Source organism: Orbicella faveolata, unplaced genomic scaffold, assembly GCF_042242905.1.
Source record: "Orbicella faveolata isolate gen_17 unplaced genomic scaffold, um_ofav_v1 contig_47, whole genome shotgun sequence".
Lineage (NCBI taxonomy): Eukaryota > Metazoa > Cnidaria > Anthozoa > Scleractinia > Merulinidae > Orbicella > Orbicella faveolata.
This window is the reverse complement of record NW_028301577.1, coordinates 4,937,501-4,954,586: the sequence shown is the minus strand read 5'-3', so window position 1 is coordinate 4,954,586 and position 17,086 is coordinate 4,937,501. Positions and strand designations below refer to the sequence as shown.

The window sequence follows — 17,086 nt, the reverse complement described above, 5'->3', positions numbered from 1 at the left end:
CAAAGAAACGAACACTGCGCGAAAAGCCAAATATTCGGGCCCGAAGTCGCTCGAATACGGATCGGCGCACGCCGCGTATACCGCAATGTTCTGCTGACTCGAGAAATACACCTGGAATATCCTATTAGAATCCGGCCTGTTTTTCTGTATTCAAATTGAATATATGGTGTTACATCACTCATTTGGCAGTATAGTTAAAATACAAGAATAATGGAGAGCCTTAACATTTGAAAACTCGAACAGAAGAAAATAATTTGCGTGGATTTATACGAAGCAAGCTTCCCATTTGCTCAGACAAAGACTCCGCCATGTGACCCATATCTTGTTTCACTTTCGAGTGTATCGTATTTCTTCAAAAGGTTTTTTTGTATACCGGGCGCTTACCTAATTTATAAAATGCTTATCCTGGCGTCACCCTTTTATACGTGCACGCACTTTACTTTTCAGATTTAAAAAACCTCGCGTTAGATGTACACATGTACAAAGCGAATGTGTAGCCGCCTTTTAAATTTTAGTCTTACCTGAAAATCAGCGGACGTTGTAATTACTCATGAATCTAACCTTTGAATTCCCTGTTATGTTCTCAGTTCGGGTTCTTCGATTCTTCCAGGGTTGTAAATAGCTTAAAAAATTAACTAGAAGTTATGTACAGAGGTAGTTCCGCAACCGAGCAATTGAGAATATGTGAACAATAGCCACCGGATCAACGAAAATAAAAATTTATATTGGTTTGCTTTCCAAGAACTCAATATAGACGAGGATTTCGGGGAATCACGACGCGTCACGCTTGATCACGCATGGTCGACTCGCATTATCACGCTGGGAAATACAGGTAATAACCTGATTCAGAATAGCACATTAAATCGGCAAACGGGCATTAATGGTTGCATACACTGTGGTTTCCTTCTAAACAAGTGTTGCAGAGGTACAGGCAGTATGTGTGAAATGTCACGAGAGGAGCTCCACTGTTGATAAAGAAATTATTTCACGTGCTGCGATAACTCACCCGCTGTGAGTAAAACAGAAGAAGAAAAAAAAAAACGTAGAGGACCAACGGCTCAAATAAAAGACAAATCATGGCAAATATTCATCATAATTGTACATAATCAACGCTGGAAATTAGCGCTCGCCCGCTGCCCAATGCGAGTGTTAAAATCGTTGGGCGAGTCAAAATCATCGAGCACTTATCCGCTTATCGAGTTAATAGGCAACATAAGTGTTTCAAAACTAGACAAAATGAAATACGGCTTCCTCCAGTGATAATTAAGTAACTGTTACACGTGTACGAAGTTATACTGCTGGTCTGTAGTTGAGCCGACAGTAATAACAAGGATTTTTGCTTCCAAAGAAACGAACACTGCGCGAAAAGCCAAATATTCGGGCCCGAAGTCGCTCGAATACGGATTGGCGCACGCCGCGTATACCGCAATGTTCTGCTGACTCGAGAAATACACCTGGAATATCCTATTAGAATCCGGCCTGTTTTTCTGTATTCAAATTGAATACTCGTAAATAACTCGAAGTGTTCGATATATCATACGGGCCACGTTTTGGTAGATTGATGTTGCATTAGATGTTCTTCGAGGATAAAGTGACCATTTATGACTCGAAAATTTTCGAATACTAATGGCTACTACGCTAGTCCCAGACGTTTTTCTTGATATTTCTTCTTTTCGAGAAGCGGCGAATCGCTTCGCGACTCGTGTTCGCCGCTTAGCGGCTGCTTGCAGCTCTCTTATGCAGAGAAAAATCAAACTTCTTCAAGAGCAGGCTATATGGTGTTACATCACTCATTTGGCAGTATAGTTAAAATACAAGAATAATGAAGAGCCTTAACATTTGAAAACTCGAACAGAAGAAAATAATTTGCGTGGATTTATACGAAGCAAGCTTCCCATTTGCTCAGACAAAGACTCCGCCATGTGACCCATATCTTGTTTCACTTTCGAGTGTATCGTATTTCTTCAAAAGGTTTTTTTGTATACCGGGCGCTTACCTAATTTATAAAATGCTTATCCTGGCGTCACCCTTTTATACGTGCACGCACTTTACTTTTCAGATTTAAAAAACCTCGCGTTAGATGTACACATGTACAAAGCGAATATGTAGCCGCCTTTTAAATTTTAGTCTTACCTGAAAATCAGCGGACGTTGTAATTACTCATGAATCTAACCTTTGAATTCCCTGTTATGTTCTCAGTTCGGGTTCTTCGATTCTTCCAGGGTTGTAAATAGCTCCGCAACTGAGCAATTGAGAATATGTGAACAATAGCCACCGGATCAACGAAAATAAAAATTTATATTGGTTTGCTTTCCAAGAACTCAATATCGACGAGATTTCCCGGAATCACGACGCGTCACGCTTGATCACGCATGGTCGACTGGCATTATCACGCTGGGAAATACAGGTAATAAACTGATTCAGAATGACACATTAAATCGGCAAATATGCATTAATGGTTGCTTACACTGTGGTTTCCTTCTAAACAAGTGTTGCAGAGGTACAGGCAGTATGTGTGAAATGTCACGAGAGGAGCTCCACTGTTGATAAAGAAATTATTCCACGTGCTGCGATAAGGCACCTGCTGTGAGTAAAACAAAAAAAAATTAAAAAAAATAGAGCACCAATTGCAACGACTCAAAGAAAAGGCAAATCATTGCAAACATTCGTCATAATTGCACATAATCAGTGCTGGAAATTAGCGCTCGCCCGCTCGCCAATGCGAGTGTTAAAATTGTCGAGCGAGTACAAATCATCGATCACTCGTTCGTTTATCGAGTAGCTTAAATATTGATAACACTCATTTTTCTTTTCCATTTGGCAAGAATATCTCTAAAGGAGAACTTGCCAGTGCTTTTTTTCTTATTTTATCAGTTCCGAGATGCCCAAATAATTTACCATTACTACGCAAAATAATGTTTCAAAACTAGACAAACTGAAATACGGCTTCCTCCAGTGATAATTAAATAACGGGTACACGTGTGCGAAGTGATACTGCTGGTCTCTAGTTAAGCCGACGGAAAAAGAAAATAATCTAACGAAGATTTATCTGAAATAGAAACTGCTTCGAAAGTTAAAGTACATCCGTTGTAGTTATCTTTGGGTTTTGAGTCTGTTAGTGAATTATTTTTCATTGAAGGAAGAAAACGTCAGTCTTCCACAAGCCGATTACCATGTCTTGATTCCAGCGATATACGTGAATTCAGCAGTGTCAGCTGTTCGTTTGGCTGTTTTTAAGTTAAATAAAACTACGGAAATCATAAGTGTGGAAAATTTCCAAGAAGTGACAAAGGTTGATGATGAAAACGAGGATAAAACGGTAAAATCGATCTGCGATCCTAAGGTAGCGTCTCGTAAATGGACCAGTACAACAAAGCTCAACACGACGCGGCGCTGAAGCTGGGCCTCCGTGATAACGAGATACCCAAAAACGCACGAGTTTTGAATCATTGCGGAGATTTTTGGGGGGGAGGTGGCATCTTTCTGGGTGGGTGAAAATTACACCGGGCGAGAGGATTTTGTGAGTCACCGGCTTAAATTGCGAGTGCTGTCAAAATTTAGTTTGCAACATTGCAGGTAATGTTTTTATGTGACACAGCCATCGTTAGGTTGATCATGCTATGCTAAAAGCGGTGAAAAACAGCGTTCCCTTACAACCAAATAACGACTGTGAATGCAGGGGTCTTGAAAAAACCATACCCTTTGGGGCTGCACATACCCATATAACCCATATAAGGGAGTACCGCACCCCCCCCCCCCGCCATCCCCCGGGTCCAGAGTCAATCAAGCAAGCAAGCCATCCAAGCCAAGCCAGTTATTTTACTTTGCTACGCATGCACGATAAACGTCTGATTTCTATCTTTGTCCAGTAAGACATGGGTCAGTGGTCATGGAATGTCGCCAAGCGCAACCCCAAAGCATGCGATAGTGTAGCTCCTCATATAAACAAGAAACATGGCGTATATACGCCACGACATAGCGACCGTCGCGTTCAAACCATTGCTTAAATGTTATTGTTTCAACGTATCGATCAATACCTACTAGCAAACTTGAACTGAGAAGTAAAACTTATTAAATCCTAAAGGACACTAAAAGCCTCAAATGACATAACAACAACAACAACAGCTAGCTTTATTTCCATTACCGTAAATACATACAGTGTTGCAAAAGCTTTTGTAAACTAAACACTACAACACCAATGGTAATCGTGAACATATAATAAGGTTATGATATAGCAATCAAGTTACATTGGTTTGATTTAAAAGAAGAATAACCAACTGTGGATAGCTAGCAGTCTGCTGAATTCAGTCTAGGATATTTATACTGTCTCTAGATATCTCTCCCGGGTCCCGGGATATCTCCATGTGACTTAATTTCACAGAAAGAGAGATACATGTATACACAATCTCATGGCGGCGTTACACGAGTTTTGACTAAGTTTGTTACACTCGAGCTTCATGTAAAACTTGATCATTGTTCTACTTAAGTCAATATTTGATGTTTCGGGGAAACCTTCTTCGGGACGAAAACCCTGAAACATCTTCAAGCACTCTACTTTAGCCGGAAACCTCTAGATCAACTCAGTTAAACATTAATCCTGGCAAATAGAGGTTTTGCGCGGCAGCCATGTTGCATGGCAGGACCAATAGATTCTTTTTCCTATGGGAAAAATGTTCTTTCTAATGCAAAACATTTTCATTGTTCCTGCCATGAAACATGGCTGCCGTGCAAAACCTCTATTAAGGCTGTGTGCTGATCCTCACGTTAGACGGACTACAAATGTTTACCACTGTCTTTTTCAAAGTTCAATACACAGCAACACAAAGAACTAATGCATACAGCCACGGATACCTATAAATACCATACCAACGCCCAAGACTATTGCGGCGAATCATTATAAAAAGTGTTGTCCCTTTTCAGACCTTTCTGACGATTTTGCATGCTAAGGGCTTCCTGAGAATTCTTTTCTGGATCAGCAATATCCTTCCACGGTATCACAAACAGAAAGGTTATTGCGCAAATCGATGTTACAATCATTTGAAAGATCGTCACTAAATTACCTCTTATAAAGCGGACACGTAAAGAGGTGGCTTGAATAGCAATAATCGCTGCAAGAAGACCCAGGAACGCTATTACTGATATTGTTCTTATGATACATACAGTCTGTCTTTTACTAACCTTCAGCATAAGGCTCGTGGCCACATTTAAGACGACCATAATAAACTGAAATGCACCGAAACTAGCACCCGCAGCTAAGTCAAAGTTTAAGACAATCTTGTAACACACCACTTGTACAGTTCCGTTCTGAACGGCAGCGCTGTTACAGTCAATAGGATCTCTCCCCAATGTCTTAAACGCCTCCGAGTTCCAAAAGTTGTATTCGAAGCAGTCCTTTGTGTTATCGTCGTCGTCGCAGCTGAAGCTAACATCGAGCAATAGAAAACCCCAGAAAATCATCCCGCAACCGCAGAAAATACTCGTAAATAACACAAATAGACAGTTAAAAATCTTGTGGCTGGTATCCGTAATATCAATGTCCTTTAGTAACAATCTTGTCTCTTCGTAGAGTTTAATTTTCGATATAGTCCCTCCGCTTTTGTTCGTTGCTTCGCTATTGTTCGCTGCTTCGCTGTTGTTCGCTGCTTCGCTGTTGTTCGTTGCTTTGCTAGTGCCAATTTTGACAGTAGTTTCTACCTTGATAATACCAGGAAGTGCATTTATGATAAAGCCTTTCAGTTCTTCCCGATATGTGCCTTTTTTCATGAGTAAAAATATTATTGAGAGAACAAGTATCGACAAAATAAAGGGTGGTAAAATGATAATAAGGTTATACCCGATGTCCTTCATATTTGGGTAGTGGACTGCAAAAGTCACAGGGAGCGGTGCAGAGCTGTTTGACCGTATTTCGACGATCTGTCGTTGATTTGAATCACTATACGTGATCGAACTGTATCCATGCGATCGTGTTACGCGTCTGTTGAAATCCTATCCGTGAGATAAAAGCCGCAGTGCTAGTCTAGCACTTATCACTTGTGGTGACCAACAGTAAAGAAAGACTGAGAAGAGACTCTTTTTAGTGTAGAGTGCACTATATCGAAGATGAAAACACTGGTATACCGAGTCGATTCGTTTCATCACAACTCTAAAACCCAAGAATATGTACAAGATTTGATCACTTAACGCAAACTGATTCCGAAGCAAAGGGTCAATCAAATATTCAAAACAATGGATTCGTACCAAAATAGATGTCTCGAATTTCTCTCAAGAATGTGTACATGATTGATAACTTAGCTTTGGGTGTTACTAAACAGAGCAACGCTGTGACGAGTAACGGGTAAAAACTTCAACGGATTAAAAATAACAAAACCCTTGATTGATTGAAACAGATGGAAAGTAAAGGGGCATGTTGGACAAGGCGCGGAAAGGCATTTCGCTATGTTTTTGATTCATGTAACGGCCGCCTATATCATTCCTTGACATAATACTGTGTCAAAGGAATTACCCGGATTTTTTTTCTTTCTTTCTTACGCCAAAGTTTTCAAAATTATACGCTGAACCGCTGAGGTCTGAAAAAAAAGGCCCATGCCCTTAGACTATTGCGGCGGATCAGCATGGAAAGTTTTAATTGGAAACCTGAAATTCTGTCGGTGTAAAACGCAGACTGCAGACCGAAGGCAAAATGCAGACTGCAGACCAGGGGTTAAATGCACACTGCAGACCTTTAACGTCAGTATGTATAGTCGAACCTCTCCACAACGGTCACCTTGGAGCCCCGGGGGTATTCCCAGAAAAGTTGGGTGGGAGTGTGCGGTCCGCTTCTCAAAACCGGCTTACCCTATTTATGACCAAAATCTGCGATATTCCCTACCCTATTTATGACCTAACCATTAAATTAAATTAAAACCCTGTTTCAGACCTGCGTTATAGTAAGTTCCCTAGTTCAGACCAATGTTAAATTACCGTAAACATAATTTGTGAAGGGCTTTTTTTAATTTGATTATGATGAAAAAGTGGCTTCTCCTTAAAAATATACCCATATCAAGGCTAGAGTGCAAAAACCATACCCTATGTATGACCAAAATGACCAAAATAGGCTAAAATCGATACCCTATAGCTAGTTTTCACATGACGTCACCAAAATTCGAACTGCAAAACTATTGATGTTCCTGAGATTTTACTTAAATGATGTATAAGAGCAGCTGAAAACTAATATTCGTACAAATTTTCGCTCCGAATGGGTTCTTGGTTTTGTGATACACTACGCTTGAATTTCTAAGCTTTTGCGTGACGCAGCATTTACATGAAGACAAGAGAGCTGTCATGATGGTTAAAAAAGTGACTTATTTCGGGGAACTTGGCTATCTGAACAGTTCATGTCTTAGAAAAAGTATTATTTTAATGTTTTAGAGTTCCTCGAGGGATAAATTCACGCTTTTGTAGCAAAACTCAGTGACAGATGTTTCTGTTGGTTTCCGGCCGCCATGTTGGTGCCCATACGGATGGGCACCAGCGTGGCGTCTCCATACAAATGTCTATAAATTTGGGTAAAAAATTTCTCCGCATATCTCGCATAAGAAAAATTGCTGTGACCAGAATTTTGGCGAGAGTCTTTGCATATTTACCTTCTTTCATTTCCCAGATTCTGGACTTTATCTATTGACCGGTTTTGATTTTTATTTTGATCTATTTTGAATCGCGTGACACTGAAAACCAGCAATTTGTGACCAAAACGGCTGAAAAACCACATACCTATATAGCTCATATAAGGGAGTACTCCCCCCCCCCCCCGGGCCTTGGGGACAGAGGAGAGAGGCCGTGGTAGAGAGATGGCCGTTATGGGGAGGTAGGGGTGTAATGTGACACCCTAATTTTTTCGGGATGCAACATTTTTCTCAAAAAAATGCTTATCCGTTAGCATACATGAATCAAAGTATATCAATCAAACAGAAACTTAACAGAAACACAGACCAACGGCACGCGGTACGGATCAGGTCTGTTGACCTTTTACTATGAAAAACATATGGTTTTGTATACACCGTTCGTCAGTCGTTGATTAACTGGCCGATGTCGAGAGGTTACTAAGTATAAGTTGCCGTCTGCCGTTGTGGAGAAGTGGCCATTGTAGAGAAGTTAAAATTAGAGTGGATGTATGGACTGTTCGCCGGGACCACAAGGTGGCCGTTGTAGGGAGGTGGCCATAAGTGGAGGTTCGACGGTATCGTGCTATTTCCCTTATCGTGTGCTACCATAAACAGACTAACCTCTTTTCATACGGCTGGCGCGCCTGAAATCTGAACTGACCGATCAAGAATCAATAGGTGGGAAAAACTTGACTGTCTTGACGTCAATGCGTAAAGTTAACAGGAAAGGCATTGAAATCAGGCAACATTTCTTACTGGAGATAGCATTAAATAATCACGAAAAGGGATTAAAATTCCAAAAACCATATCAGATTATAAAAAGTGACAAATATGAAACATTTTGTGTCTCCAAGCTTCTAATTTATGTACAAAGGTAATTGAACGACCGAGCAATTGAGAATATGCGACCAATAGCCACCGGACAAATGGAAATAAAAATTTCTATTGGTGTGCTTTCCAAGAACTCAATATCGACGAGATTTCCGAGAATCACGACGCGTCACGCTTGATCACGCATAGTCAACCTGGCAATATCACACTGGGAAATACAAGTAATGACCTAATTCAGAATGACACATTAAAGCGGCAAATGGGCATTAATGGTTGCTTATACTATGGTTTCCTTCCAAACAAGTGTTGCAGAGGCACAGACAGTACGTGTTAAATGTTACCAGACGAGCTCCACTGTTGATACAGAAATTATTCTACGTGCTGCGATGTGAGTATAAAAGAAAAGGAAAAAAAAAAGGACCAACGGCTCAAGGAAAAGGCAAATCACTCCAAATATTCAACAAATGCATACAAAAGAAGTAGAATTAAATCAAATAATTGTACATGTATGTTAAAAGCGTTGAAAAACCGCTTTCCCTTACAACCAAATAAAGACTGTGAATGCAGGAATAACACAGAAACGAACATGTTCGCTAAACGCTCGAAGGTTTTAAGTACTACTAATAAAAATAATTGTCGCGGCTAATCGCCGTCGCAAAGTACAGCAACGACGCAGTTCAACAAGGTCGAACCGAAAGCATACATTGGCGCCTCTGGCAGCCGCTATACGGTCCATGTGTGACCTTGGAGCACAGCTTACAGCCAGCTGCAATCAGCTGTATGTTGGTTTTTGGTTTTTTTAAGTCGTGAAACCAGAAACTAGTGCAGTTAACTCTTACAATTTCTGGGCAACTGAAGTTTCATATGAAGTTAAATATAAACCCCACTTGACATACTTCAAATGGGCACGTGTACAAAAAGAAAAAGAGTTTAAAATGGACCACTTTCGATATTGAAATTCAGCCTAAAACAATAGATCTCAGGACGAGGCTCTGGGGAATAACTACAGAGTTTGTGGGGTTTATTCCCCAGAGTCTCGTGCTGAGGTCTTTTGTGTTGGGCTGAATTTTAATATATCGAAATCAGTCCATTATCTTAATCTTATTTCATTGGCTAAGCCTTGTTTTCAGTCGGTTGAGAGTTGGAGCCGGGACTGCCGTTGGCGAATTTTGATCTGATGGTTCTCTGCTGCTTGTCGTATTCTCACTGAACTTTTTTCTCCGTGTTTGGAGTGTGGTAAAACACAGTCTGTCGTGTTGAGATTTTACATAACACACTACCAGTTCGGGCTCCCTCCTCGTCTGTTTTTTTTTTTTTTTTTTTTTTTAACTTTAAGATCGGAAGTGAAGAACATAGTGACCACCAAGCAGAAATTCTAAAGTTTGACCGGAGAGTGGTTTGTCGTATAATAAGTGAAGTAAATGGGGAAGGCAGCTCTTTAGCTTTGACACAAATTTAGGCAATCTTTTGTCATTCAGAAAAATTAGCTAGGGTAACAAAACAGACCCAAATGGTGTGTGATATTTGTAACGCTGATAGCATTAGATGCAAGCTTTGACGAGGTAAAACGTGATTACATTTCAGTTAACCAGACTATTACTGCAACACACATGTAAAAATCAAATCGATTCAGATGAATTTATTACTGTGACAAACAGATAAAGCAATACGTGTTCTCTATCATGATGACACCTGGGTCATGAAGGCGTCGAAATTCCACTCTTCTCTGGATACTGAGGAGTCTTTCTACCCACAAATACAATTGCTACAACAACAAGCGCAAGCATTAACAGCTGTTTAATTAAACTCAGTTAACTTTACACTCACTCGAAGAAGTAAGTGGCAATTTAAGACTCGCTCACAACTGAGATCTCCAAACTGACGTCATAGTACTACTAGTTAACTACTTCGTTACTCAGTATTGTTAAAGGATGTTGCAATTTTTCATCAATTTTAATTAATCATTTACCTTTCTGAAACCTGTTTATAGTTCAACGTACTCAAGAAGGCGTGGTCCATTTTATGGTAATTTTGCAAAGTTCTGTGAATCTTGACGATAATATAAACTCATTGCCCTTTCTTTCTCAAACTCATTAATAATTCATCAAGTTAAAACAAAGAAAATCACAACCGTGAAGGAGGTTTGGATACCCGGTCTTAATTAGCATAGATTTTGATGATTTTACTTCTCCGTTCACTCCTTAGTTTTTGTTTCGATTGAGAAGATATATCAAACGCTCGAGACATCGGCTATCCAAACACGGAATTTCGTCAAAAATACTCCGCTGCGCTTCGTATTTTCAACTCTCTTCTCGGATTTTGGATATCCTGATGAAAGACTGTCTCTCATGTTTGATATATTACTGGAAATTTAAAGGCAATGGTGTACGTATTAAATAGTAAGGGTATATGTAAAAGTAAAGAGTTAGACGGCATATTTTCAACTTTTTAATTACGCCGTTAAACAGTCCATCTCCGTTTAGCACGAGTTCAGTACTATTGTTTTCATGAGGGGTCATAGTCAAGTGAAAATTGTCTGTCCTGTTATTGATCATGAATTTCGTTATGTGGCATTGCCAAAGTAGCTGAGTGGATCTGCAGACTACTTTGACAATGTTGCGATAAAAATAATTGTCAATAACAGGACAGACTGATGAAGAACTGCCGTCGATTTGTTTTTCACAATAACAAAATGGGAGAAGGGACAAAATTCATGTGCCTGTCGGCTTATTGACAATGAAAATTAGCCAATGAGAATTTCTGCAGTTATTCAAAGTTGATTCTGCCCAAGTGCAATTGTAACCACGCTCCTGTGTGAAAAATAGCAGATCGCTTCCGGGATTTAAATGTGAAATCAAACTTTGTGATCGAATAACAAAACAATCATTGAACTATGACAAATCACGATATTTTGCTCAACCTTTTTAAATAACTGTTAAATATTTGCTAAGCTTTCGAGTTTGCGGTGGAACTGAAACGACCTTGAAACTGAAATCTCGGATTTCACATTGAAAGCACAGGATTGCATCTTACTGTAATATTTCAATTGATTTATCGTCCCTTGTAAAGCCCTTATTTCCAAGGTAATTTCCCTCAAGTTATTTTGGGATTACTCTGGGTTTCGCAAATCCCAGGAGAGTCTAGTAATACCCAATCTCGTGACATAGATTTTGCTCACGTGAACAACTCAAGCGACTTTACACGCATTTTTATCGTCCACGTCCAAATCTACACGCATAATAACATTACCCGCGGAAGAACTGGAACAATGTCTAAAAATAACTTGAGAGGAGTTAAATTGAGGACAAGGCCTATAAGGGGGATGAATTTGTTTACCCTTCATCCTCTCTCCTGACTGTAGATCAAATTAAAATTAACCTTTTTGAATTTGTTTCAGAAGTACATCAAATGAAGCAAGTGAATAATTCACCCTGACGAATGACGGATGCAGGTGTGCTCTCAAGGAAAAAGACAAATACAGTAAAAACTCTCATAAAAGACCAAGTGGATTAACAACACCCAGACTGATATTTGGTCAAAAAAGTACCATATACATAAGAACACATTAAGCCTGAAAGATGAAAATTGTTCTTATATATATATAAAGTGTAAAATTTGATTTTCGTAAAACAGTGCTCAATACATCATAGTAGAGCGAAGTATATAATGTGGGAGGAAAAACACAAATAAACTACAAGTTCATCCCTACAAGCCTGTTTCCTGGTTGCCCACTCATCAGGGGATTACAAGCCTGTTTCGTGGGCAACCACGAAACAGTCTTGTAGGGATGAACTTGTAGTTTATTTGTGTTTTTCCTCCCACATTATATATATATATATATATATATATATATATATATATATATATATATATATATATATATATATATATATATATATATATAAATTGGCTGCCAGTTAGATTAGAACAACCCACTAGGGTACAGTTTTTTAACTACCACCACCACCACCACCACCACCAGAGAGATATTTAAAGAGCCACCCTTGATGTGTTACAGAAAAGGAAAATTGCTTGAAGACGTGGTTATTTGCTCTCAATTTATATTGACTATTACGCGATGTAAATTTCACAATAAACCTCACGCAAGCAAGGGAGCCTTATCGGTAGATTTTATCACATATTTCACGGTTGTCAAATCCACTTGCGATAAAACGACGACGAAAAAGCGTGAATCTCTCTCCAAAATCGTTTTTTGTCCCTCGAAATAACTTTTCGCTATACACTGAAACCTGTTTTAAGCGGACCCCATGTTAAAGCGTACACCCTCTATTTTAAAAGTGGACACCAGCTTGAGTCCCAAAATTTTCTTGTTATAATTTACTGTAAAATAACCTGCATTCAGCGGACACCTCTGTTAAGCGGACGCGGACACCAATATTAAGTCATTTTGTTGCACAAAACCTGCAATAAGCGGACACTTCAAGGGCATTTTAGCTCTAAAAGCTCAGCTCAGACTCCTTTAATATTGTTCAGCGAAGTCGTTTAATGATTCCAGATTGATGCATTGACTAACTGGACATTGTGCTATGAGCAGTCTTTGATCTTACACTGTATTACAATGTGTTACAAAAGGATTAATAATTAACTATTATTGCACAATATATTAGAACCTGCTTGGAGCGGACACCCTGTATAAAGCGGACACTAGTGAGGGTCCCAAGAGAGTGCGCTTAATATAAGGTTCACTGTACATTTCCTTCTGGCGACTTGCAATGTCTGCCCCTAACGATCCCAGAGTTCTTTGCGCAAACACGGGTATCCGAAATTTTCTCGGACAAATACTCTGCCTTGTGACCCGAATGTTGTTTCATTTCAAAAGGTTTTATATACCGGACGCTTTACCTAAATTAATATGCTTATCCTGGCGTCGACTTTTTATACATGCACTTTACTATTTTACATTTAGAAAAACCTCGCTTTAGATGCACACAAAGAGAACATGTAGCTGTCTTAAAAATTTTAGTCTTACCTGAAAATCAGGAGGCGTTGTAATCATACATGAATCTAACCTTTGAATTCCTTGTTATGTTATCAGTTCGGGTTCTTCGATTCTTCCAGGGTGGTAAATAGCTTAAAATATTAACTAGAAGTTATGTACAGAGGTAGTTCCGCAACCGGATCAACGAAAATAAAAATTTATATTGGTTTGCTTTCCAAGAACTCAATATCGACGAGATTTCCGGGAATCACGACGCGTCACGCTTGATCACGCATAGTCGACTGGCATTATCACGCTGGGAAATACAGGTAATAAACTGATTCAGAATGACACATTAAATCGGTAAATATGCATTAATGGTTGCTTACACTGTGGTTTCCTTCTAAACAAGTGCTGCAGAGGTACAGGCAGTATGTGTGAAATGTCACGAGAGGAGCTCCACTGTTGATAAAGAAATTATTCCACGTGCTGCGATAAGGCACCTGCTGTGAGTAAAACAAAAAAAAATTAAAAAAAATAGAGCACCAATTGCAACGACTCAAAGAAAAGGCAAATCATTGCAAACATTCGTCATAATTGCACATAATCAGTGCTGGAAATTAGCGCTCGCCCGCTCGCCAATGCGAGTGTTAAAATTGTCGAGCGAGTACAAATCATCGATCACTCGTTCGTTTATCGAGTAGCTTAAATATTGATAACACTCATTTTTCTTTTCCATTTGGCAAGAATATCTCTAAAGGAGAACTTGCCAGTGCTTTTTTTCTTATTTTATCAGTCCCGAGATGCCCAAATAATTTACCATTACTACGCAAAATAATGTTTCAAAACTAGACAAAATGAAATACGGCTTCCTCCAGTGATAATTAAATAACGGGTACACGTGTGCGAAGTGATACTGCTGGTCTCTAGTTAAGCCGACGGAAAAAGAAAATAATCTAACGAAGATTTATCTGAAATAGAAACTGCTTCGAAAGTTAAAGTACATCCGTTGTAGTTATCTTTGGGTTTTGAGTCTGTTAGTGAATTATTTTTCATTGAAGGAAGAAAACGTCAGTCTCCCACAAGCTGATTACCACGTCTTGATTCCAGCGATATACGTGAATTCAGCAGTGTCAGCTGTTCGTTTGGCTGTTTTTAAGTTAAATAAAACTACGGAAATCATAAGTGTGGAAAATTTCCAAGAAGTGACAAAGGTTGATGATGAAAACGAGGATAAAACGGTAAAATCGATCCGCGATCCTAAGGAGGCGTCTCGTCAATGGACCAGTACAACAAAGCTCAACACGACGCGGCACTGAAGCTGGGCCTCCGTGATGACGAGATACCCAAAAACGCATGATTTTTGAATCATTGCGGAGACTTTTAGGGGGGAGGTGGCATCCTTCTGGGTGGGTTAAAATTATACCGGGCGAGTGGATTTTGTGAGTCACCGGCTTAAATTGCGAGTGCTGTCAAAATTTAGTTTGCAACATTGCAGGTAATGTTTTTATGTGACACAGCCATCGTTAGGTCGATCATGCTATGCTAAAAGCGGTGAAAAACAGCGTTCCCTTACAACCAAATTACGACTGTGAATGCAGGGGTCTTGAAAAAACCATACCCTTTGGGGCTGCACATACCCATATAGCCCATGTAAGGGAGTACCGCCGCCCCCCCCCCCATCCCCCGGGTCCAGAGTCAATCAAGCAAGCAAGCCATCCAAGCCAAGCCAGTTATTTTACTTTGCTACGCATGCATGATAAACGTCTGATTTCTTTCTTTGTCGAGTAAGACATGGATCAATGGTCATGGAATGTCGCCAAGCGCAACCGCAAAGCATGCGATAGTGTAGCTCCTCATATAAACAAGAAACATGGCGTATTGCGCCACGACATAGCGACCGTCGCGTTCAAACCATTGCTTAAATGTTATAACGTATCGATCAATACCTACTAGCAATTGAACTGCATGAGAAGTAAAATGTATAACATCCTAAAGGACACTAAGAGCCACAAATAAAACAATAACCCAAAGACTGATTAAACATAACAACAACAACAACAGCTAGCTTTATTTCCATGACCGTAAATACATACAGTGTTGCAAAAGCTTTTGTCAACTAAAAACTAAAACAGCAATAATAATCGTGAACATATAATAAGGTTATGATATAGCAATCAAGTTACATTGGTTTGATTTGAAAGAAGAATAACCAACTGTGGATAGCTAGCAGTCTGCTGAATTCAGTCTAGGATATTTATACTGTCTCTAGATATCTCTCCCGGGTCCCGGGATATCTCCATGTGACTTAATTTCACAGAAAGAGAGATACATGTATACACAATCTCATGGCGGCGTTACACGAGTTTTGACTAAGTTTGTTACACTCGAGCTTCATGTAAAACTTGATATTTGATGTTTCGGGGAAACCTTCTTCGGGACGAAAACCCTGAAACATCTTCAAGCACTCTACTTTAGCCGGAGACCTCTAGATCAACTCAGTTAAACATTAATCCTGGCAAATAGAGGTTTTGCGCGGCAGCCATGTTGCATGGCAGGACCAATAGATTCTTTTTCCTATGGGAAAAATATTCTTTCAAATGCAAAACATTTTCATTGTTCCTGCCATGAAACATGGCTGCCGTGCAAAACCTCTATTAAGGCTGTGTGCTGATCCTCATGTTAGACGGACTACAAATGTTTACTACTGTCTTTTTCAAAGTTCAATACACAGCAACACAAAGAACTAATGCATACAGCCACGCATACCTATAAATACCATACCAACGCCCAAGACTATTGCGGCGAATCACTATGAAAAGTGTTGTACCTTTTCGGACCTTTCCGACGATTTAGCATGCTAAAGGTTCCCAGAGAATTCTCCTCTAGATCAGCAATATCCTTCCACGGTATCACAAACAGAAAGGTTGTTGTGCTAATCGATGTTAGAATCATTTGACAGATCGTCACTAGGATACCTCCTGTAAAGTGGACACGTAAAGAGGTGGCTTGAATAGCAATAATCGCTGCAAAAAGACCCAGGAACACTATTACTGATATTGTTCTTATGATACATACAGTCTGTCTTTTACTAACCTTCAGCATAAGGCTCGTGGCCACATTTAAGACGACCATAATAAACTGAAATGCACCGAAACTAGCACCCGCAGCTAAGCCAAAGTTGAAGACAATCTTGTAACACACCACTTGTACAGTTCCGTTCTGAACGGCAGCGCTGTTACAGTCAATAGGATCTCTCCAATGCCTTAAACGCCTCCCAGTTCCGACTGAAGTTGTATTCGAAGCAGTCCTTTGCGTTATCGTCGTCGTCGCAGCTGAAGCTAATCTCGAACAATAGGAATCTCCAGAAAATCATCGCGCAACCGCAGAAGATACACGTAAATAACATAAATAGATGTCTAAAAATCTTGTGCCTCCTATCCGTAATATCAATGTCCTTTAGTAGCCATCTTGTCTCTTCGTAGAGTTTAATCTTCTCAATCGATTTAATCCCTTCGCTGTTGTTCGCTGCTTCGCTAGTGTCAATTTGGACAGTAGTTTTCGCCTTGATAATACCGGGAAATGCATTAATGACAAAGTCTTCCAGCCCATTTATTATGAGGAGCTTTAGTATGAAGAAGACCGACAAGAAGCCAAACATTAGTAAAATGATAAT

The 17,086-nt window shown here is 39.7% G+C and overlaps 2 protein-coding genes and 1 pseudogene across 3 annotated transcripts in view; all 3 read right to left on the bottom strand.

Moving 5' to 3' along the window:
- The window catches only part of LOC110065660 (putative ATP-dependent RNA helicase DDX60), a 53,717-nt gene extending 51,081 nt beyond the window's left edge, over window positions 1-2,636 (bottom strand). For both annotated transcript variants that reach the window (XM_089280468.1, XM_089280469.1), the window contains exon 1: window positions 522-2,636. The gene's annotated coding sequence lies outside the window, so the exon portion shown is untranslated. The remainder of the gene's footprint in view (window positions 1-521) is intronic.
- A 1,466-nt stretch (window positions 2,637-4,102) lies between these two features.
- On the bottom strand, window positions 4,103-6,170 carry LOC149096870 (uncharacterized). Its single transcript, XM_089280465.1, has one exon. The coding sequence runs from the start codon at window positions 5,845-5,847 to the stop codon at window positions 4,879-4,881; it is 969 nt and encodes a 322-aa protein (XP_089136591.1). The 5' UTR covers window positions 5,848-6,170; the 3' UTR covers window positions 4,103-4,878.
- Window positions 6,171-15,449: 9,279 nt separating this feature from the next.
- LOC149096869 (uncharacterized) overlaps window positions 15,450-17,086 on the bottom strand; it is a 1,855-nt pseudogene continuing 218 nt past the window's right edge.